The 24,936-nt window shown below is 45.2% G+C and overlaps 1 protein-coding gene across 1 annotated transcript in view; it reads right to left on the bottom strand.

Moving 5' to 3' along the window:
* The window catches only part of SPOCK1 (SPARC (osteonectin), cwcv and kazal like domains proteoglycan 1), a 2,113,319-nt gene that overhangs the window by 87,822 nt on the left and 2,000,561 nt on the right, over nucleotides 1–24,936 (bottom strand). The window contains exon 8 of the mRNA XM_086931522.1: nucleotides 22,927–23,148. Within this exon, the coding sequence (XP_086787648.1) occupies nucleotides 22,927–23,148 (222 nt within the window). The remainder of the gene's footprint in view (nucleotides 1–22,926; nucleotides 23,149–24,936) is intronic.

Genomic DNA, 24,936 nt, shown 5'->3' with positions numbered 1-24,936 from the left:
CCACTTCCTGGTTCTGCACCACTTCCGCCCTGCCTCTCCACCGTGCAGGTGAGCGGTCTAGTGGTTGCAGAACCAGAGCCTATATCTCGCATTCAACCTGGCCCCGCGGGTAGACTAACGTGGTGAAGGCCACGGGCGTGCACCAGCGCTGCCGAGGATTCCGTTTTAAATCTCAGCTGACTTAGAGCTGTTGCCCATTTTTAAATCACTATCGGCTCTTTGCGTGCAACCCAGCTGATTACGAGCTGCTTGCACTTACTTTTAATACCTTACTGCTTTTGCGTGTTATGCCCACAGTGCCCCGCATTACTTGCCAATTGCGACGCCTACTCTACTTACCTCGCTCTTGACCCCGGTACGCCCCGGCAGTGTGCCGTTTGTGCGGAGGGTCCCTGCACGAGCGCCACTTCCTGGTTCTGCACCACTTCCGCCCTGCCTCTCCACCGTGCAGGTGAGCGGTCTAGTGGTTCACGTTGGCCAGTATAAATGACGGTTTGGAGGAAGCGCAGCGGACGAGCGCAGCGGGAGCGCCGACTTCGCGCCGAAGTCGCGCATAAGTCGAGCCCGTCCGCGGCCGACCGGGGCTAGGGGCCATGCATGCTGCTCAACGCATTACTTATACCTCCCTGGAACTTCGTTCATATTTTTCCTGTGCTCCTCCTTCCCCTCACACGATTGCCATTGCTCGGAATCATGGTATTTATTCCCCTCTCTCATCTAGCATCCCCCCGGCTCCTTCCTCTACTACCCTGCCCCCCGACTCTGCCACTCTCATATCTTCCAGGCCTAGCTCCTCTGGTATGCGCTCCATCTCTGTAGTATATCTGAACACCCGCTCTCTCCCCAAACACCAGCTTGAGGTCTTCCAACTTCTCGAGGCTGGCACTATTTACATCCTGCTCCTCGTTGAAGCTTGGCTACATGCGGACTCCTATCCTGACATCTTGGCCGCTATACCCTCGGGCTTCTATATCCTTCATTCCAACAGGACCTCTGGTAGACCGGGTGGGGGAGTTGCTGCCATCATTCGCTCCAATTTACAACTCACTTCTTTAACTACCACCCCTATTTTGAACTCCGATATTCTTATGTTGAAATTCTCCTCTCCCAAACACTCCTTCATTTGTGTCTTAGTGTACCGTCCCCCTGTTAACATGCCCTCCTTCCCATCCTTGTTCAGTGATTTTATTTCGCAACTAACCATTAATTCTGCTAGGATCTTGATTATCGGCGACTTTAATTACTGGCCATCCGATCCTTTTGAATCCTCCCTGTCACTTGAATTTTCCGGTTTTCTATCTGCCCTCAATCTCTTGCAACATATCTCTGTTCCGACTCACTTTAAGGGCCATATCCTGGATCAGGTTTGGACCGCCAATTTGGACATTTCCTCTCCTTTGGTGTATCCCTGTACCTGGTCCGACCATTTTTTAATTTCCTTTGCCCTACAAATCTCTGCGCCCACCCGCCCCCCTCCAGCCTCCAATTTCTTGGCACGTAATTGGAAGCACGCCGATACTTCTCTGTTCCACTCGACCCTTGCTTCCACTCTACCCCCCAGCCACTCTGACTTGAACTCTCAAGCAGCTGCAGTGGATCAATGGCTGTCTCTAGCCAGTGACGTAGTCGCTCCAGCCAAATCCATCAAATCGAAGCGACCCCACGACGCTCAGCGCTGGTTTACTGACCAACTTAAGGCCAGCAAACTCCTTCTTCGTCAGGCTGAGCGCCGATGGAGGCGTAATTATGATCCCTCACTGAAAACTACTTACACTGACTTACTCAAATCCTACAAACAATCCATCACTCTGGCTAAATCTGCTTACTTCTCCCAAAAAGTAATCAATTCTGCATCTAAAACTAAAGAAATTTTTTCAATTGTAGCTGAACTCTCCTTACCCGACCGTGTAACACCTCAGCCTCAGCCATCACAAGCTTTGTGCGATTCTCTCAATTCTTTTTTTATTGATAAAATTGCCACGATTAAAAATAATATTCCCCCCACCACTATGTCTCACCTGAGCGCCCTTCCTCCCTCGAATCCCCACTCCCTGAATGTTTTTCCCCCGATCTCTTTAGACACCTTCCGCTCACTACTCTCAGCTGTGGGCTCAGGCTCCCCCAAGGATTGCTGTCCTCCCCAAATTCTTAGAGACGCCTTCATGGCATGCCCCGACCCTCCTCTGGACCTCCTAAACCGTTCACTCTCCATAGGCTCTGTCCCCAATGCTTTCAAAAGCGCTGTGGTGGTACCTATTTTGAAAAAACCCGGTTCCGACCCCGCGGTTCTGGGCAACTACCGACCTATCTCCCTTCTCCCATATCTGGGGAAAGTCTTGGAAACCTACGTCACCCGCTGTCTGAGCACTTTCATCGAGGAAACTCATTTCCTCGATGATCAACAGGCCGGATTCAGACCCTCCCATTCCACAGAGGCAGTGGTGATAGCGGTTATGGACACGCTGAGACAGGGGGCCGATAAGAACTTGGCCCAGGCCCTGGTGTTACTTGATCTCTCGGCCGCTTTCGACACGGTCGACCACGACATCTTGGTCGACCGTGTCGAAAATGCTGGGATCTCGGGCCTGGCCCTGTCCTGGATTGTGTCCTTTCTCCAACTCCGGACCCAATCTGTACACTTATCTTCCTTTTCTGCTCCTTGCACTTCACTTTCCTGCGGTGTCCCCCAAGGTTCTGCCTTATCTCCCCTTCTGTTCAATCTTTATATGCAGCCTCTGTTGGTCTCCCTCCGCCACTCTTCTGTTACCACTTTCAATTATGCAGATGATCTGCAACTTATCTTTCCTATCGACTCCTCTCCTCTCTCCTGCTCTAATTTCCAAACCACCATGCTCTCCATCTACGAGTGGATGAACTTCAGCCAGCTGAAGCTCAATCCTAGTAAGACAGAGCTGGTCCTGATCGGTGGGCCCTCACATCCTTGGACTTCCAACTTCTGGCCCCCTGCCCTCGGTCCCCCCCCTGCCCAGTTGACTCTGTGAAGAGCCTAGGTGTCGTCATCTCCAGTGACCTTTCGATGCGGCCGCATATCAATGCTGTTACCTCGGCCTGCTTTTTCCATCTTCGCAGGATCGGGAAGATCCGAAGGTACCTCTCTCCAGAGGCTCTTATTCTTGTCATCTTGGCCCTGGTTACCTCACGTTTAGACTATGCCAACTGTCTATACGTGGGGATCCCAGCCTACCATCTTCAACGGCTTCAACTGGTGCAAAACCAGGCAGCCAGATTAATCTTCCAGCAACCCAAACATCAACATGTCTCCCCGCTGTTAAAAACCTTGCACTGGCTCCCGGTTGCGCAACGTTGCATTTTCAAACTTGCTTGCACTGTTTTCAAATCTCTTTTTGTTTCTGCTCCAGCTTTTATTTCATTCTGCCTACACCCTTATGCTCCCCCTCGACACCTCAGATCCTCTGCCCACAACCTGTTGGTCACTCCCAGGTTTAGACGCAAGAAGCACGGTGGTGCTGGCTTTTCCTTCCTTGCCCCATCCACTTGGAACTCCCTTCCCCTCCCTATTCGACTCATCTCTGACTACCCCACTTTCCGTAAATCTTTAAAAACTCACTTGTTTCGTCTTGCCCACGGCTAGCTGCCTACACCCCGTGCGCCCTAGCCCACTGTCTTTGAGCGCCAAGAAACCAATTGGTGTATGAGCGCGGTATTAAATTTTTTTTAACATAACATAACATAACAAAGAATGCAGAAAAAAATCATAACATTCACCCTTAGTCAAGAGATCTGGGCTAAATCCATCATTCTTTTGCTCAACATGCCACCCCAGTTTAGACCTGGCCAAATGCAAATCAGTCTTGACCCTGTGTCTCATGGGAATAGCCCAGCCTGAACTGCCAAGCTAGGTCTTCCCTTGACCCGAAACAAGAATCTTAGGACCGTTTTTGGGGTTTCCCCCCCTCATCAGCCAGGATAGCTTGAATCTAGTGGCACAGTGATTCCGGGATCCACGTCTGGGCATACCCGGCACACTTAGGGTGAGAAAGCAAAAGACACGCACTTGATGGACGGAATGCAGAACAAATCAAAACATTCACCCCCAGTCAAGAGATCTGAGTTAAATCCATCATTCTTTTGCTCACCATGCAACCACAGTTTAGACATGGTCATATGCAAATCAGTCTTGAGCCTGTGCCTCATGGGAACAGTACAGCCCGAGCTGCCAAGCCAAGTCCTCCCTCAACCAGAAACAAGCATCCTTGGACCGGTGAAACCCCAAAACTGGTCCTAGGATGCTTGTTTCAAGTCCTGGAGGAACTGGCCTGGCAGTTTGGGCTGGACTGTTCCCATTGGGCACAAGGTCAAGACTGATTTGCATATGGTTGGGTTCATACTGAAATGGCATGGGGAGCACAAAAATGATGGATGTAGGCCCAGATCTCTGTACTGGGGTGTTTATTTATTTATTTATTAAGTGTTTTCTATAGCACAAACATGACCCTGCATAGGGTATCAGAGAGCTTTACAGATGCATTTCAACAAACAAAACCTTATAAGTTACCTAGTCATTAGTGATTTACCATGACTAGATCCAATCATTAAGCTTCAAGGAAAAAATATATATAAGCCATCAGTTGAGTTACCATGAATAGATTAAAACATTAAGCTACAAGGAAAACATATATGCAAGCCTATATATGGTTAATGAGCGGCTAGCGGAAGCAAGGAAACAGTCATGAGAAGTTTGTAGACAGTAGTTCTGCTATATGGACTTATGGGAGAAATCTTCTCATATAGAACGATTTTGCTTCCGTTTTGATTGCCGGGATGGATGGAATTCCTCTAATGTTAGGGGGGAGTGCGTTCCAGGGTGAATGTGTGACATTGTTCTGCATTCTTGTTGTTTTTGCATTTGTCACTTCGAGTGGGATGGGTAAACCCAGACGTGGGCCCAGTCTCTCCATGCCACTGGAGTCAAGCTATCCTGGCTAATGAGGGGTGAATCCCCAAAACCGGTCCTAGGATGCTTATTTCCAGTCCAGGGAGGACCTAGCCTGGCAGTTTGGGCTGGACTGTTGCCATTGGGCGGAGGGTCAAGACTGATTTGCATATGGCTGGGTTCAAACTGGAATGGCATGGGATCAAAAAATGATGGATTTAGGCCCAGATCTCTGTACTGGGGTGAATGTATGACATTGTTCTGCATTCTGTCAATCAATTGTTTTTGCATTTGTCACCCAGAGTGGGACGGGTTATGCACAGACGTGGATCCCGTGCTCTCCATGCCACTGGAGTCAAGGTATCCTGGCTGATGAGGGGTGAAACTCCAAAACCGGTCCTAGGATGCTAGTTTTCAGTTCAGGGAGGACCTGGCTTGGCAGTTCAGGCTGGATTGCTCCCATTGGGAGCAGGATTAAGACTGATTTGCATATGCCTGGGTTCAAACTCGAATGGCACGGGGAGCAAAAAAACGATGGATTTAGGCCCAGATCTCTTTACTGGGGTGAATGTATGACATTGTTCTGCATTCTGTCCATCAATTGTTGTTCTTACATTTGTCACCTGAGTGGGACGAGTAAGCCCAGACATGGGTCCCGTGCTCTCCATGCCACTGGAGTCAAGGTATCCTAGCTGATGAGGGGCGAAACCCCGAAACTGGTCCTAGGATGCTTGTTTCCAGTCCAGAGTGGACCTGGCCATGCAGTTTGGGCTGGACTGTTCCCATTGGGCGCAAGGTCAAGACTGATTGACATATGGCTGAATTCAAACTGGAATGGCATGGGGAGCAAAAAATTATGGATTTAGTCCCAGATCTCTGTACTGGGGTGAATGTATGACATTGTTCTGCATTCTGTCCATCAATTGTGGTTTTTGCTTCCTGGAAGTCAGTTCTGTCAAGGGGACAACAATGGTGCCATACCCCTTAACAAATCTCCTGTAATATCCGGTGCGGCCTAAAATGTGTCTCACCTCTGTTTGGGTCTTGGGAGGTTCCCAAGACAGAAAGATGTCAATCTTAGGCTGTAGGGGCATCACCTGGCTGCTTCCTCCCTGGTGTCCTTAGCACACCACTGAACCCTGCCCGATCTGGCACTTGCATGTCTTGGTCGTGAGGCCTGCCCTCTGCAGAAACTTCAGCACTTCTCAGAGGGGATGCAGATGTTCCTCCCAAGTGGCACTGAACACTGTGATGTCATCTAGGTCAGCGGCACTGAAATTCTTGAATCCATCCAGCACCTAGTTGACTGACCTCTGAATGGTGGCAGGGGCATTCTTCAGCCCATAGGGCATCACCCAGAATTAGTAGTGCCTCTCTGGTTTTGAGAATGCTGACCTCTTTTTGCCTCATCAGTTAAGGCAATCTGTCAGTAAGCAGATGTTAAGTCAAGTGTACTGAGGTACTTGGCAGCTCCCAACCGATCTATTAGCTCATCGGCTCTGTGGATGGTGTGTGCATCAGTCCTGGTGACTGAATTGAGCACTCAGTAGTCCACACAGAACCGGAGTTCTGGCGTGGCACCGGTTGGGGCAGCCTTTGGGACCAAGACTACTGGGCTGGCCCAAGGGCTGTTTGAGGGCTCAATCACTCCTAGAGCTAACTCTTTGAGACCTCCTCCTTGATGCAAGCCTTGACCCTGTCAGTCACTATGTAAATCTCGTGCTTCGCAGGAGGACTGGCCGGAGACTCCACATAATGGACACACCACTGAGTGAGACCAGGGGGCAGGGAGAACAGAGCAGCAAACTGTCCCAACAGTTGGCGGCAGTCACTCTGCTGTTCAGGAGTCAGGGCGAGGGAGAGTGTTTCACCTTCCACTGACCCATCATGTTACTTAGCAGACAGGAGGTCAGGAAGAGGATCAATCTCCTCCTCCATTCCAGCATCTGTCGCCAGGAGCATGCCCACTTTGGAGATCTCCAAGTGGGACTTAAGACGGTTCACATGTAGAACCCGCAAAACTGTTCCTTGGATACTGCAAGTCCACAGACAGGTGACTCTACTCTTTCTCTCCACCACCTCAAATGGCCCAGTCCATTTATCTTGGAGCGCACAAGGCTCCACTAGGGCCATGACCCACACCTTCTGACCAGGCTGAAACTCGAACAGAGTGGCATTCTGATCATACTACAATTTCATCTCTTCCTGGCTGGCTACCAGAATCACCTGAGTGAGTTGCCTTAAGCTCTTAGTCTGGTTGCTGAAGGTTTGCATGTAGCTATATTCATCTTGGGGAGGTTTACTGGGAGTTTACTCCCAGCCTTCTTTGACGAGACTCAGAGGTCATCTAACAAGCTGCCCATACAGGAGTTCAAACAGAACAAACCCTAAGGACTTCTGCGTTACCTCCCTGTAAACAAACATCAAGCATGGCAAGAAGATGTCCCACTTACGGCTCTTGTGTTCACCAAGATCCATAATCATGCCCTTCAGGGTCCGGTTGAATCTCTCAACCAGCCCATTGCCTTGGGGGTGATACGGAATTGTGAACTTGTAGGTAACACCATACACCTGCCACAGGGACTTCATATACTTGGATATGAAGTTGGTACCCCGGTCAGAAAACACCTTTCGGTGGAACCCCACATGGGAGAAAATCTCCATCAATGCACAACATACCACGGGCCGTCACAGTCCGGAGAGGGATGGCTTCCGGGTACCGGGTGGCATGGTCCACCAAGACCAGGATGAACCTGTTGCCAATGGCTGTCTTGGGATGCAGAGGCCCCACAATGTCAATACCCACCCTCTCAAAGGGGGTGCTGACTACAGAAAAAGGTTGGAGAGAAGCCTTACACTTCCTCCCACTCTTATCACTTACCTTGCAAGTCTGGCAAGACCGACAATGGCTCTCGGAGTTCTCATACATTTGAGGCCAGTAAAAGTGGGTGGCAAGCCTTTCAAATGTCTTGTCTTTCCCCAAATGCCCTTTCTACGGCACATCATGAGTCAGACCCTGTAGGAAGACTCTGAAGCTCTTGGTTACCAACAGCACATGGGCTTACCCAGTAAATCCAATGTGATCCAGACTGATCACCTGTTGCCTGGATTGCAGCCTACTGTTGCAAACCAATAACACAAGGGCATCGCTCAGTCAAAACCAGTTCTGTCCTCTCTGGTGCAGCTTCCTGGCAGAAGGTGGAGACAGAATTCTGTAAGGCTGACCAGGCCCATTCAGGTGAAAGGAAATCTCCTCCCCCTATGCTAAATGCTGCCAAGGTCTATTCAGCCAAGCCCGACCCATCCTGGAAAGGTAGGACACACTTAACCCCCCCAAGTAGCAGTCTGAACATCCCCAGCCCCTGTCACTCCAGAACCAGACAGTCAATACACAATCTAGCAAAGGAACACTGGGTGGCTAAGCACGAAAATACCTACTTCCTAAAAGTGGTATATTTAAACACAGAATGTAAAAATCATCCTCACTAAAAGATGCATCTTTATATTCTGAGTTCAGGCATACTAAACTTTACTTGCCCATCTTGTCCCAATTGGTAAGTTATATTTATAAGGAGTTATAAATAAACTCCCATTCCGTCCTATGGGCCAGATAGCCTTTCAATAGTGAAAAACAAAATTGGCTGTATTCCACTATAAGGACATGCCACATACATCAGGGCATGCCCTACCTTTCACATGCACTGCACCCTGGACACAGGGGCTCCTGGGCCTACCTTAGGTGTGCCTAACATGTAAGAAAAGGGAAGGTTGGGGCCTGGCAAGTGGGTGCACTTGACAAATCAGTATGGCTGTACCAAGCTGCACACAGACACTGCTGCAGTGGCAGGTCTGTGTTACATTTACAGGCTGCTTATGTGGGTGGCACAATCAGTGCTGCAGGCCCACTAGCAGCATTTGATTTACCTGCCCTGGGCACACACAGTGCACTGTACTAGGGACTGACTAGTAAATCAACTATGCTAATCATGAAATCACTAATCCATAACAACAGTTTACAGGGAGGACTTGCACTTTGGCACTGAGCAGCAGTGGCAAAGTGCCCAAAGCATCTAGACCAGCCAAAACGAAGTCCAACACACAGCAAAATACCAAGAGGCAAAGGAAAAATACAGGGGAAACCCACGCCAATGATGCCAGGTCTAACACTCTTGTTATGGAATTTACCTTGAATCTTTTCTAAAATCATTTATATGTGTTTATAACTAATGATGATTATTCAAATATTAATATTTAACCTGGTTATAATGGTGAATTTTATTAAAATATATATTTCTGTGTGTAGATGTGTGCAGCGAAATGACAAAAGAAAATAGGTGTTACATATTACTAATTAGGGTCCGATTCCGATCTCGCTCGGAAGGGCACTGACTGTGATTCGGCCGGAAAAAGTACAAGCTGTACTCGTGTTCCCTCCCCGCCGACTCATACACCTGTACGAGCGAGCGAGTATGATGCGAGCAACGCGAAATCCACCCACTGAATTGCTTCTGGGTCTGAACTGCTCCGTAAGTCTCGTCCGTAAGCAAACCTTGCCGTGCAATGGATTCGATGTACGACCGGGCCAGTACGATGCACGCGTCAGACAGCCGGTGCAAGCTGAAGTTTCTGGCTTGCAAAACATCCGGGAAGTGTCCTTTGGGGGTTAGTGTCGGACCCCCTGTCACCCGCAGCCTTACGACTCGGACAAGAGGAGACACAAGGGTCTCCCCAACACAGGCATATACGGTGCGGATGACACCAACGCGTGCCCACTGTAGGGGGCACCTTTGTGTGAGACGTACCCATTCAGTCAATGGGAGCCCATGTAAGCGTCTTACGACTGGCTCCCATTGACTTCAATCGGAGTCCGACCGAACCGAGTCCGGCAGCATGCGGCTGCATCGTACTCGCTTGGTCGGACTGCTGGAGTCCAGCTCGCTCGGAAAACACACCAAATCCAGCTTGGTCAGAGAGCTTTACAACCCAGATCGGAATCGGGCCCTTAATGACGCATCCGTGAAACTTTCAGAGATTGTATTTCACACGAATCACTGACAAAATATTGACTGACAAAATATTGTGCTCCCAAAATGTCGGGACATAAATATCGATGTAAAAAAATATCGACATCTTATCTTCAAAATGGTAAGTACAAAAATATCGGAAAAAATGTATTTTTGTTAAAAATATTGTAGTTAAAAATATCGTTTTTTTTAAATGTATAACAAATAATGTTAAATAAATTAAATAATACATATAACAATAAAATATGGAGAATTATTAGAAAACGTTAACAATTATAAATAATAAATGGAATGTTAAAATAAATTAAACATACATATATAAAATGTAAAATATATATTTACTTAATAATAATATAATACATAATTAATTTAATGAATTTTAAAATGTTAGAAATATAATTATTTTTATAAAACATATACATACACCGGTAACATTTAAAAATATATATATATATTATATATTAAATTAATAAAATATTTATTAGTTTTTAAAACTACATTTTATACTACATTAAGTGCAACAGTAGGGAAAATGTTGAATAGCGGAGGTGAATAAATTACTATTCCCACTCCAGCAAGTGCAGCAGCAGGGAAAGTGTTGGATAGCGGAAGGGAATAATTTACTATTCCCACTCCAGCGAGCGCAACAGTAGGGAAAGTGTTGGGTAACGGTGGGGTAACAATTACTATCCCACTCTAGGGAGTGCAACAGTAGGGAAAGTGTTGGATAGCGGAGGGGAATCATTTAGTATTCCCAATCCGATGAATGCAATAGTAGGCAAAGTGTTGCATAGCGGAGGGGAATAATTTACTATTCCCACTCCAATGAATGCAACAGTAGGGAAAGTGTTGGATAGTGAAGGGGAAAACATTACTATTCCCACTTCAACAAGTGCAACAGTAGGGAAAGTGTTGGATAGTGTAGGGGTAAAAATGACTATGCCCACTCCAAAAAATGCAACGGAAGAGAAAATGTTAAATAGCATAGGGGTAAAAATTACTATTCCCACTCCAGCCAAAGCAATAGTAGGGAAAGTGTTGGATAGCAAAGGGAAATAATTTACTATTCCCACTCCAGCACGTGCAACAGTAGGGAAAGTGTTGGATAGCGGAGGGGATAAAATTACTATTCCCACCCCAGGAAGTGCAACAGTAGAGAAAATGTTGGATAGCAGAGGGATAAAAATTACTGTTCCCACTCTAGCAAGTGCAACAGTAGTGAAAGTGTTGGATAGCGGAGGGGAATAAATTACTATTCCCACTCCAATGAGTGCAACAGTAGGGAAAGTGATGGATAGCAGAGGGGATAAAACCAAAGATTGCAGCTATTGAACCTCAATCCCCAAACAAAATAAAACAAAACTATTTCCAAAAATATTTATCAATTAATAAATTAATATTAATAATCAACTAATGATTAATTTATTTAAACTAAATTACTTTCCACCCTATACCCCAATAAACACCAAAACACACACGTAAAAATATTCACTCAAATTTCCATAACTAATTTTACATTATTAAATTAATAGCAATTAACAACAAATCAGAAATTAAATGTAAAGAAATGTCTTCTGAACATTTACAACTATAAACCCCAAAACGCAGACATCAAAATTATTCCACAATTAGCATATTTAATCAATTAATTAGCATTAATTAACAAATAATTAATTCATTATAAATCATTTACCTCCCACCATATTCCCTATAAATGACACCACCAAATAGTTCTTTACTTTTGAAGCAACAAACAATTAATTAATAAATTGATAACAATTAACAATCAAAATAAAAACAATTAATAATAAATTAATTCACACAATTAACACTATAAAAAACATTAAATAAATGTTATATTAAAAATATTTTAAAATGTATTAAAATTAAATTACTTCCCACCTTACTCCCCTATCAACGCACAGCCCACTGCTAAAAAAATTATACAATTAACATAATTACCAAATAATTCATAAGCTTTAACAACCAATTCATAAATAATTAGTAATAAAATAATCAGCACAATTAACAATACAAAATAATAAATACATAAATATTATTTAATTAAAAAAATAATTAATTAATTATAATTAAATTACTTCCCACCCTATTCCCCTATCAACCCACAACCCGTTATTGAACTAAACGCAAAATAAAATGAAATAAAATGAATAACTTCTAAAAATGTAACACATACGTTAAAAAACAAATGCAATACTTTGACACAAAAATAGAACACATACATTTAAAATACATACTAAAATACATAACACTAACAAAAAACCTATATTTGTAACAATATTTTTTCAAACGATATTAATTTCTTCAATATATTTTTTAATGATTTTGATATTGTTAAAAACTATATTACTTAACTTAGGCTCGATATTCTTACAGTCAATATTTTTGTATCCCAATATTTTGCACTCAATATTAGTGCAAGTCGGAAAAAAAACTCAATATTATGACTGTTTACCATTTCACACATGTACTAATGTTAAACGCCTAAAACAAATTTCTAAATTAATGGTTTGAAACATATTTACACATTAGCACATTCAAAAAGTAGTAGTGTATCATGCTAACACATTATTTGTCACTATACTAAGTGATTTTAAGTGCATCAGAGTTATACTAGAATCAAGACATTGTTATATTCTCTATGAATGTATGTCTAATAATCATATATATTTTAAGTGATGTTAACTCAAATTAATGTGGGCCTAACTGTACACGTTAAGTCTCTTGGCTTTGTGAATCTACTGCTCATGAGAGAATTTCTCAATATGACCAATAACGTAAAAGAGTGTTTTCTTTACTGAGTTCTCATGTACTGTACAAGACACCCTCCTACATTTTTGTTACAGTCCTGAACAGCTGATTGGGAAACTTTCCTCTTGAACTCGCTTATATGCTATTGCTAAAGGGGCTTTGTTCTGATGTTTCACATATTGGATTGCTTAAGGACTGCATAATTTTCCAACCTATTTCTCTACATTTTGTGTCTTCTTTATATAGCTTAACACTCATTGTATACAAATTGACCAATTAATTGAGTGGTCTGACTAGATGAGGTAAGTCCAGACCCCAGGAACTTTAAGAACACAATATTGCCTGATTGAACTGTCAGGGCATGCTGATGGTGATAAATGGGCAACTGGCTATTTCTTTACTTTTAAAGCTCTACTGACGCAGCAAATCCTGTAGCAGAGACTTTGCAAAACTTTCTTGCCAATCTTGATTTGCCCAATACGGACTCACCTGGTTAACTTTTTGATCTGACACATACACCATATGCACCTAGTGGTGTCTTCTTTCTTGCGAAACTGCTTGAACTGGCATACTTCATGTCCCTTCCTGAACTCCTGAACTTTGGTAATTTATTAGAATTTGACCGAATCTTCTTATAATCTGATGCACATGTCTTTTCTTAAACTTTGATAAACTATACTAAAATGTCCATATCGGCTCAGCTATCATGATTATTTATATTCAAGTGAATGTGCATTCTTAATTTGGGTTTATCAGTGATCAGGAGGAATCACATTAGAGAGATCTTGGCGCATCAAATACTAATGCAAATATTCTATATGCTTTAACTGAGCTCTTGGTGTGTATGATTTTGGCTCGCCTACGTTTCTTCAAGAGATTTGGGCTTGCCATTAAAATCTGTTACCTTTTTACCTTTCCAGCATTGTTTTGAGAAAAATTTACATGAGTTTAATTTCTAGATTGTAGTCCAGTTATCCAATTCCTGGTCTTCATTGGATGACTGTTGGGACCCTTTTTATCTGACCCCTCTCTCCACAACACAAGGTCCATCGGAGGACCAAGAGAGTGATGCAAAATATAAGGTAGGAGAAAAATCATGGGCCCAGGAACGCCACAGCAATCATATAAACCAGGTGATAAACCAGCTGGTGTGCAAACCGACTGACTAATGTGAACAGGCTATCAGACCATGATGTTCTGTTGAATCAAGGCATTTTGGGGAGAACTGTTCATCTAGAAGTTTTCGGTTTAAAAATTCATGACAACCAACACAGGGTGTTCCTATCAAGTAAAGTTTCATGGGTGCCAGGCGTAATCTCACCTGGATTCATGAATATCTTTCTAGGACATAGGTAGATCGTTTTTGGTATAATATTCTCGAGTCTGCATTGTAGTGAATTTAACATGTGTTATGCACTTTAACAACATGTTCTCCACATTTTGTCTTTGGGTACAAAATCAACACTAAGGTACTTTGGGCCAAGTCTACTAACATTAGTAATATCCATTTACTAATTGCAATGCTCTCCAAATCACAATTAGGAAACCAGTATTCCTAATGTATGACACTCTTTTGAGTTCCATTAGCTATTCTTAGAGGTTTGCAAATAGACCTACCTCATGCATATTAAAGAGCTAGGTCACAAATTGCGACCCATTAGGAATCACAGCCATCACAGGGATGGTGGCCTGTTGTGGTCAGTGGGACCACCATGTCTGTGATTGCTTTTAAATGAAGCGATCTGTTTTTTTTTAATACAGCCCATTTTACTTGAAGGACTAGGCAGAGGGACCATTCACAAAGGAGAATCCCTTCCTATGCACTATTAGGTTACCACCTGCTTCATGGAGATGGTAAAATAGGAACGTTTTGCAACCAGAATCCGTTCGCAAAACTCATACATCCCATTCAGAATCAGTATTTCTAAGGGATACCGGAAACACGACCCTTCCAAATAGCAAATCTCAAACACAAATTGTGATTCAGTAACATGTTACTGATTCGCAAATTGTGTTTTGTCCATCCGTAAAAACATTTTTGCCATCAGAAACGGCCCAATTGTCTATTTCCAACCGAGAAAATGCTTTGTACATGTGGCTCTGTTACTGAGGGGTCTTGGGCTTGTTTAGTCAGTCCAAGGCTACAGCAGTGGTATAACGTCAAATGCTGCTGAAAAAAATCTAAAGAGGAGCATGAACAGTTACTGGGATATCCAATACTCCCTTTACCCAAACTCATATGGTAGGGTGATATAGGAGAGTGTATTGTTCACTGGATTGTACACTCTGAGAAACTCTAGATGCTGCTCCAAGTCCAGGGTGCCATTCTCCCCTGTGAGGTATGTAAGTGCCAATCCAGTTGGACACAAAATAAATTACTTATTATCCTTCCATAGGCAGAGCTTAACTAGGACATGGAAGATTCATGGCAATCATCGGCTCATCATAAAACAAGCTGACTGGACTGCTTCAACACAGAGATGCTTTACACATCTTGCATTCAGTTATTTAGACTACATTTCCAGTGGGCACTTCCAAAACAAATGTGTGTGGCATTGCCTAGTTCTCGGTTATACAGGGTCATGAGAGACATACTGATGCGCTAGCCTAAGTGATAGCTAACCAGAGAACCTGGTCTGCACACAGAGCACTGAGCCATTTATCACAAAGTGCTGGACAAGAGCCAATCTAGGGCACCATTTGACTAAACCATGCATGTCTAGGATCACATTTTGCTCTGGTTATTATCACTTGGTGGTACTGTTTAGAAACTCTGTTTTGTGACGTGCCAGTGGCTTTGCTTCATTATCTTCAATGGTAGGCATATGGAACAAAGGTGGAACGTTGAAGTGTATAGGTGCCTATCTGCTTTGATACTAGATCTGTCATTTGTTAAGTAGCCAATAAGCACTGCTCATTGATTATATACAGAACACAAAGCCCTCCTGCAGTCCATTAGCAAGGATTTTCAACCTAGAGAGGGAAATTTGTTTTGAAAGAAATTTTTTTGCGTTTGATGAAGGGTGTGTGGTTTGCAGATAGCACTGGGAAATTATTGTCTTCTTTTATTCAACAGTGGAGCAGGTTTGTGTCCCACATAGTTTTACCTACCAACCCCCCACCCCTTAATCCGTAAAGGACAGGCATGCAGAGATATGCAGGTTCATCTTTATTTTAGCCTGATAAATTAGGAAACAGATTGTGGAACAGATAGGCCTGAAACCGACATAAACATGGACAAAGTGACCATGATTTGGGTCTGACTATAGGAAGTGCACCACGTCCAGCGCCGGTCGGTATATTTACAATTGTTTCGGTAGAGGAGGTAATAGGAGCAGGGTGCATGCTCATATATTCACAGCGAGCAACAAAAAAACCATTGTGGGTATCTCTGCTTGAGGGACTCGGTCTAAAAACTCCCTGTCTGCACTTTTCTTCAATTGACTTTTTCAGTCAACTATGTCAAGGCGCAGCGAGGATGTAAGCAAAATTATTTATTTACCCAGCTGTTGCTGAAACTGATGTAAAAGCAAGGGCAAACCGTGTGGCAATATCAGACTAGCATTAAAAATTACTTTAAAGAACGCATTAATCTTTCTTACTTAACTGAAGAGCAGTCTTCCTTGAACTTGCGAGATAGTTGAAAAATGCAGCGTGAAATGTGTTCCACAGGAATGAACACAATACACCAGTAATATGTCCATGAACAATAAATATGTAGGCCCACATCCATTCAGGTGGATTGTGTGTTTGTGGAAGCTCATCTAATGCATTGAGACTGTTTTACCAATGAGTTTCTAATGAAGGCTATTGACCAATGAGTTCTGGACTTTTTACTTTACTGAATGAAATGTTTAGTGCAGTGTGTGCATTTAGGATAAGATATTTATGCCTCCCTATAAGTGAAGCTTTTATTTAGCCTAATGCAAAGATGCATATTGACATACATGGCTCGTTTCGCATGAAGTGAGCGCTGACGGCAGACAGATTTGGGCCGACTGGTATCTTAAGAGCTGGAGCAGTGGTTTTTTACCACCTTAGAAAGTGAAAAGTTCTTGATTGTCACCGGAGCTTTCAAGGCATGTCCTGCTTTTGGGTGAAAATATAGAAGAGTTTTTTTTAATGATATTTAAAGTAAAGAATTAAACACCACGCAATAGAATTATGCAATTTTGTGTCTGCGTAATTTTTCTCATATTTATGGATTTGCCCTATTTCTCATATAATCCATCATCTGCTGCATAACCTGCAGATTTTAACCCCCCAAAATGTCTCTAGGTTAAAAGGATCAGCAGTGAGTAAAGATGCGGCAACACATGTTGCTGCACAGTAGAAGGCATCTTGCTAAGGGTAACTGGTCATCTTTTTGTTGCTTAATTCTGTATTCGGGCATCTGACTGGTTTGACTTGACTTGACTTGGTAGTAATGGGAATAAGCCTTTGTCCAGATAGTGTTAGTGTGTAAAAATTAAAACACAATGAGGTAATATTATCACAAGATGCTGCCTTATGCTGCACAATTTGCCTTTTCTTGCTACATAATTTACAAAACCCTGCCACCTAATTCCAGAGGCTCTGACAATAACATACTCAAAATAACATAACACCACAATTAAAACTTAAGATAGCACAATACAATATATCAGGCAAAACAAAATGCAACACAATAAAACAAATGCAACAAAACAAATTCCCATTTCAATAACATAGCACAAATACTCAGCAGCACAAAAGATACAACAGAACACATCAGCAGCACAACAAAATGACACATGGACAATATGCGCATTCTTGTCACCATTTCGACCTCCAGAATCCTAATTTCAAAATAAGATGGTAAAGGGTTTTTAGAGCAAGCACTAGCTTAATAGCACCAGTCAAAAATGTTTTGTGATCTGTCCTGGGAACTCTAAACCCTCAGAACAAATGTGCACATGCCAGTGCTTTATTTGGAAAATAATGAGTGCATGTGCCTGAAACTCACCTCAGAAGCCCATGGCTGACGCTATTAAACGTCACATGCCAAATGTGTAATCCTGAATCCACTTGATGGCTTGTTAACCCGCGACCAGACACACCATGCTGTTTATTTCTGTTGCAGGCTTATATTTTCTCTCTTTGTAATGGTTTTTGCACCTTTCTCTTAATCCTTCTTTTCCCTGTGTTTATTTTTTTGTATCTCTTGCTCTTGGTCAATGTCTGATGAGGAACAATAAGTGCTGGTCCCCAAAAATGAGTACTGGTTGGCCCCACCGCCTCAAACTAAGCCCTGGTACATGCTTGTTTACTGAAGAATGTTTTTTTGTTCCAATAGATGGAACCAGAAACAATATGCTGATATCGGTTTGCAATGTGGCTGCGTGATGTACACACAAATTACTGACAGCACATCTGCAATGGAGTACCATTAACTGCAGCACAGATACATTTAGATACAAACGAATATTTTAAACAAAACTAAACTGTGGATGCCCCTTCAGGTACAAACAAACGCATCGTCACACCAGCATAATAATATTCGGCCCTTGGCAAATCCCGGGAATCTACTCGAGTGCAAAGATGTGTGTAATGACCAGCATAAGTCAGCATTCTAGTGCTGAGCCTGTAACTACACTGAACACCCACCCACCACTGATGTCACTGGTCCTGTGACACAGTACTAATAAAAGAGGCCGAGCCCACGTGCTCTGGGCCAGTTGCACCAGACCTCCAGTGTGTCCTGCGTCAGTGTTTGTGTGCTTGCAGCATGAGGGCCTAGGGCCCACCACAGCCCTTTACAATGGCGACGAAGGTAGCTGTGTCCATGCGTGCCACAGCTCTGAAAATCATCAAGAAGAAAAAGGGGAAGAGAATGCTGCTCGCCTGAGAGCACCCCCTGCGACGAACAGATCCGGCTGCCGAGAGGCCCGTGGGGCATGTGTCGAGCCCTGGGCCTGGAGAAGAAGGAGGAGGTGACCGGAGCCCACCCGCACCTCTCCAGCCTGCCGTGACCCGCCCTGCCGTGGCGATGCCCTAAGACGACGAAGACACCATCGCGGTGCCCACCCGCGTAAGAACAGGCCCGTCGGCCGAAGGTGAGCCCCAGACTGTGAAGCACTAAAAGCGGAGCCCACCCGCTATGAGCCACGAACACAGACTATGCCCCCTGAAATGAGAGCGGCGCCAGTCATCGTTTTCACCAAGCAAGGCTCGCGGAGCCCACCCGCGGCCTGCCTGTTGCGACGCGGCGTCAGCCGCAAATGCCTCCGTTAATTAAGACAAGGCTCGCGGAGCCCACCCGCGGCCTGCCTGCAGTGACGCGGCATCGGCCGCTAATGCCCCGATAATAAAGCAAGGCTCGCGGAGCCCACCCGCGGCCTGCTTGCAGAGTCCCCCGCCGCGTGTGGAAGTGCGGCGGCGGGGTGAAAAACCTCAGCGTAGAGCGCCTGCAGCCTGAGGGGAGCTGCCAGGCGCCAAATAGTTTAAGCGGAGCTCACCCGCAATCAACTGAAGTCAAACGGAGACACCCGTCAAGGGCTAACTTCTCCCAGCGCCGCGTGTGCTGTGAAGGCGGCGGGGGGTTGAAGTAGCGAGAAATCCAAGCGCCCGGCTCACAGCCGGTAAACAAAGCACCAAGCCCCCCCTGTGTAGACTGACCAACGCAGCCCCGGCACAGTGAAGGAAAGGAAGCGGCTGCCCCTCGCGGCCCGGACACCGACTGACACCCATCCCCCGCCGCACAGCGTGTGACAAATGACGCTGCAGCGGCGGGGCACTAAGGAACAATGGCAGAATCCTTCTAAGGAACAATGGCAGAATCCTTAATATGACCATCTGAGGCAGACTGTTCCCAGCGCCAGCCCTTCTCTGCCCCCGCAGCGCTTAGAGTGAGAAGCTGCTGCAGGCAAGAATAGCGAGGAAAGAACCACGGGTGGAGAGGCACTGACAAACACCCCCCCCACCTCACCAAAGCCCCAACATTAAAGAAATGAAGAGGGAACTTACCCGACATCAACAAGCCTGCAATAGGAGGCAGCACCTCCCACACGTGTCTGCTGCCCCCAGCACACCAGCAGAGCCAGAGTGACTGCACCAACACTTGCCCCCACGCAGCATGAAACCCTGAACTGGACATAAGACACACAACATAGGGAAAGACTGCTGGTGCCTGCCCACGAGATCCCCCGCCATCTAGTGGCCAAAGTACAATATTGCGCTCGCACAACAGAAGACACTGGTAGCGGACTTCAATGCCACAAGGTAAAACAAGCATTAGACTAACACAGGGAAAGACTCCAAGAGTTTACACAAGCCAAGGAAAAGTTTTCAAAGGACAACAAGCCTGCGACATGCCAAGGAAGTACCAGCTGCCACACAGTGACTGACCATAGCGCAGGAACACCCTGATGCCACAAGTGACGCACAGAGACTGATAGAGGACCACCTGCTGGCAGGTGGTTACTCACAAGAAGAGAGGAACGCGCCACAAAGCACGAGGAAGGTCTGCAGTAAAACATTACGAAGGACAGCAACCTACCCGCCGTCAGGTCCAAAGAAGTCCACAAGCCATCACACCGCCAAGGAAGAGAAAGGTAAATGCGCAGCAGCGCGCAAGAAGCCCAAAGGAGCGCAAACACAACCCCAGGAAGGCGCTAGGAGTGCAGCGACTCCTCACAAGATATTCAAGAGAACACGCGCGACAAGTGCGCCCACAAAAAGAAGATCACAAGCATCGCAACTAGCACCAAACAGAAGAAGCACTACCAGGAGAAGATCCATGGAGTGGTGACGCAACCCTCCAGAAGCAAACACCCAAGAAGCATCTACGCCAGAAGAGAAGACAGCGATGCCTAGTGGCCACAGGCTATCGCTGCAGCAGAATGGCGAAAGTAAGAACACCCCACAGGAACCAACGATGGTTCTAGAACCCAGCACCAGGAAGTGCGAAAGCGCATGACGCAAATGCGCAGCAGTGCGGACAGCACTAGCCCAAAGCAGCAAGTCACAAAGAAGACATGAAGAGTGCACCCAGTTGCGCACCAAAGCAATCAAACAGAGATGAAAAGAAAATGGTTGCGCAGTCAACCCGCAGGATTGAAGAATCCGCACAACAGCAACATGACCACTCAGCATGGTCACCAAGCACCAAGAAGCTCAGCACCACGAAGCTTACCTGTCAGACCTGGGCAGAAGGGACCAGCACGAGGTCCAAGAAGTTCGGACAAGGCGCGGTCCAAGGACCTGGACCCACGAACTTTAACCACACCAATTAACGAAAGCGATAGGAAGAAAATGTGAAGGTCGTGACGCTAACCCTGGAAGAGAGTGACAAGAAGACAGTGTCCTAGGACTAGGACAAGACCAGGAAGACACGTGCAGAGTGCGCGCGCTGCATGGGGAAACCTGGCCAGAGAAGATGAAGAAAAGGGGACCAGGGTACGTTGCGAGAAGAGGAGAAGAGAAGAAGAAAGATCGGAGTGGCATGCCGCCACCGAAGAAAGGAAGAAAAGAAGAAAGGAGAAAGAACAGAGTGGCCACCGCCACTAAGAAGGAAGAAGTAATCAGAGTGGCACGACTGTCAGGTTAAGAAGAAGGAAGAAAGAACAGAGTGGCCGCCGCCACTAAGAAAAGAAAAGAAGAAGCCACCCCTGCGCAAAGTAGGCAAGTAACAGGCACTGGAACACCTGAGTGCAATGGAAGACAAACCTGGCAAGAGCACCGGCAGCACAGAATAGAGACAACCACCTACGAGCCATCCATCCACATGGTGATCGCAGAAGAGAGCAAGATAGACTGTTGGCGACATCTACCTCTGGAGTTTGAGCTGAAGATTGGATGGCGAGACTACTCAGGCCTCCGGAAGTTGAGGACCTGACCTACCTCGCACCAGCCCATGGCAAACCAGGATCAGAGGCCTCAAGGGACTCTGGTGGCAGCAAGTTCCGCACGGGAGAAAGATCTACAGAAGCACGTCTGGAGGACCCAAAGGAATGAAAGCCTCGCGAGCAATGAAGAGTCGACAACTCAACCTTCAGGTGGAGCTAGGACACGACGTTGAGGCTCGTGGAGCGCCCTGCTCACGGCCCGAAGGCTATGGTAGAGCAACGCGACCAAAAACACCAGTCCAGTGGAAACCTGGCAAAGAGGTCCTCCCGGACATCTTGTGGCAGAAGAAAACCGGCGAGAGGGGCATCCTAGTGAGAGGGATGTTCGCACCTACTCTCTTCACCTGCCAAGAAACACACTGAAGACTGCCCGGAAACATCACGCAACCAGCATGGAGAAAAGAAGCCGGAAGACAGACAACAACCATGTCATCCATCTCTCTTTAACTATTCGTCACCAAGAGAGCAAAGCAAAATGCAGGGCCGAGAACAGCGGACAGACAGCACAGACAAAGAATGAACCCGCCGAACAACTGTGAACCGTGCCACCATGAACTGTTAATCCAAAACGCAAGAACTATACTGCCTGCGGCTTGCAAGCAGCCAAAGAGACTCGTTTTGAAAGCGCAAGTCCAATGTTATTTTCTGTGTTTTCTTTCCCCCACTGGTTTTCGGACTTTTCACGTTTGGTTTAATTTTTAACCAATTTGGGAAGGGATATAATGACCAGCATAAGTCAGCATTCTAGTGCTGAGCCTGTCACTACACTGAACACCCACCCAGCACTGATGTCACTGGTCATGTGACACAGTACTAATAAAAGAGGCCGAGCCCACGTGCTCTGGGCCAGTTGCACCAGACCTCCAGTGTGTCCTGCGTCAGTGTTTGTGTGCTTGCAGCATGAGGGCCTAGGGCCCACCACAGCCCTTTACAATGTGCACACACTAAAGCTTTTCTTTTGCAAACCATAATGGTCAGAGGTGTATGCAGAAGGGGGCATTGCAATGGCTGGAGGACTCGAGCACAAACCAACAAGGGTAACCCTTGAGACACACATGAGGATATCCAGCCCATCCAAACTCTCAGATGGATAAATATCGAAACGTGAATGAAGAATGTCTCTGTCTTTGTACAGCGGTTCTCACCACACTTAAAGTGAATGCCAAGCACCGTGTTTGGCTTTTCGAAACAAAACCAAGCAGTTTAGCAGCAGGGCCCGTGCACACTCAGCTGCTGCTCCCCGTCTTTTATGTCTATTGATCTCATGCAGTGTGTTTGGTACATAGCTTTGGTAACTTGCCTTCACGTTAAGACTATTTCTTTAAATATTCAACATTGGAGTCTACGGTACCTTCTGGCTTTTGGAAGCAGTAACACCACTCGTTGTTGGACAGCTTCCCGTCCTTGAAGGAGTCACAGGAGTTGAAGAGAGGCCTGATGCACGGCTCATATTTGTCAAGGTAGATAGCATTGATCTCCGTGTGGTCCAGTAACAGATCATAATTCATGTCCAGTTTGTTGAACATCCAGCCCAAGGAATCCTTGCAGATGGGTAAAATACTTGTATCAAATCCTGTCAAAGAAACAACACAAAGTTCATGCAAACCCAGTTATTTCCAAAACTTCATCCAAAAGTAAGCTCTTTCTCTTTTATGTCTGAGTTGTTTTGAGTTTACTTTACTTTAGGAGTTTTATTGACGGTTAAGTAACAAATAATACATCGCAGTACATATATTGTTACACAAATTTTATCCATATGCCGGTTTTTAGCAACCTCCACCCTGCCCCTCCCCCTCCCCACCCTCCTGCCCCACCGTAACTCCCTCCACGAGCCGTCGCTGTTTTAACCTGATACTCAGAACTCCTAGATCTTTAACATTGCTATCCAGTATCACATGTTTACGCAGTACATGACATGTAAATACTTCTAATTAGTATATTAATGTACCATTTAACAACGGTGTTGGCTATTAGTATTTGAGGGATATAGAAGAAATACAAAACACAAGGAGAGGGTAAACAAGAGACAGAAAAAAAGAAATAGGTGCTTAGTCGCAGAGAACACATGACCAAACCAACCCAACACATTTCAATTATGACACACTCACATTGTCTTCTTATTTGTTTACAATAAGTTCTTTTATTATATTACGTGACAACTTTATCATGGTAGTTTGCGTACTTCGGTCCCACAGCCTGACCCATTTATGATGTGTGTTCTATTTAGAAAACTCTTTAATGGCCATCATACTTCATCGAACATGAACTGATACTCAGCGATGACTATTACAGCTATACAAAGCTGGAAAAGAAGTGCATTGATCAAACATAAACTTCAACATAGACCCCCGCTTCACGCATTTATATTGGGTCATAAAATGCGTGGCGTTTGTGCTGATCATTGTACTAGCCTTTATTTGGATTTGAAGGCCCATGACTGATCCCAATGTCTCATGATTTAAATATTTCCATGTGAGGGGTGTCCTGCCGATGATGATGATCAGACATATAAATGGTCCATGAATGTCTGTTACAGGGATTTTTACTCCGCACATGTGTTTCTGACAGAGCACCAACACACTTGCACGGAAGTAAGACATCTGTACAACTTAATAAATGTCGACATTGCTGCATTCGTCTTGAGACGCGTTAGGGTGAGTAGTCTGCGCTTTACAAATACGGATTTACATTTACATTCAATTAGAAAACGAGTTTGCACTCTGCTGACAGATGGAGACATTCCAAATTACGTTTCCCATAAATATTCCCACTCTGAATCCTAAATTCTACCTCTACATTTATTCCCCATGCCTGTTCACAGTGAAATTTCACCTCCTGTTCTTAAACCCGGATGTCTTGATCTCATATGAGTGAGCTTTACGCTTCTTCGCTATTGTAATCATGTTGTTCCCACTAAAATTTGCCACTACGATATTTTTATTTCTAAAAGGTGCACAGAGTCCTGCAACTCTTCAACTGCAGGCTGAGTTCAGCAACTAACTCCTCAATAGGATTTCACTATATAATGGGTTATACAATATTATGACTGCAAATTACTCCATTACAACTTATTTTCATGTATTCTGATTTCTATATTCTTCCTATTAATGTTTTAAAACTGCTAGTTTACAACAGATACTATGGGGGTCATTACGATGTCGGGCGGAGTACCTCCGCCAGGCTGGCGGTAGCCACCGCCAGGCTGGCGGAGGCAATCCGCTCAACACTGTTTCCCAAATTTCCCCCGCCATATAAGTATGGCGGGGGGACCGCGGCGGACGGAAAGACCGTCCGCTGCTTTTCCGCCCCGGTCACCTTGCGACCACAGCGGAAAGGGCATAACATGGTGGCGGTGTCCAAT

Source organism: Lissotriton vulgaris, chromosome 7 (genome assembly GCF_964263255.1).
Source record: "Lissotriton vulgaris chromosome 7, aLisVul1.2, whole genome shotgun sequence".
In the NCBI taxonomy this organism is placed as follows: Eukaryota; Metazoa; Chordata; class Amphibia; order Caudata; family Salamandridae; genus Lissotriton; species Lissotriton vulgaris.
Note: the sequence above shows the minus strand (reverse complement) of the source record. Positions and strands in the feature narration are given on the sequence as shown.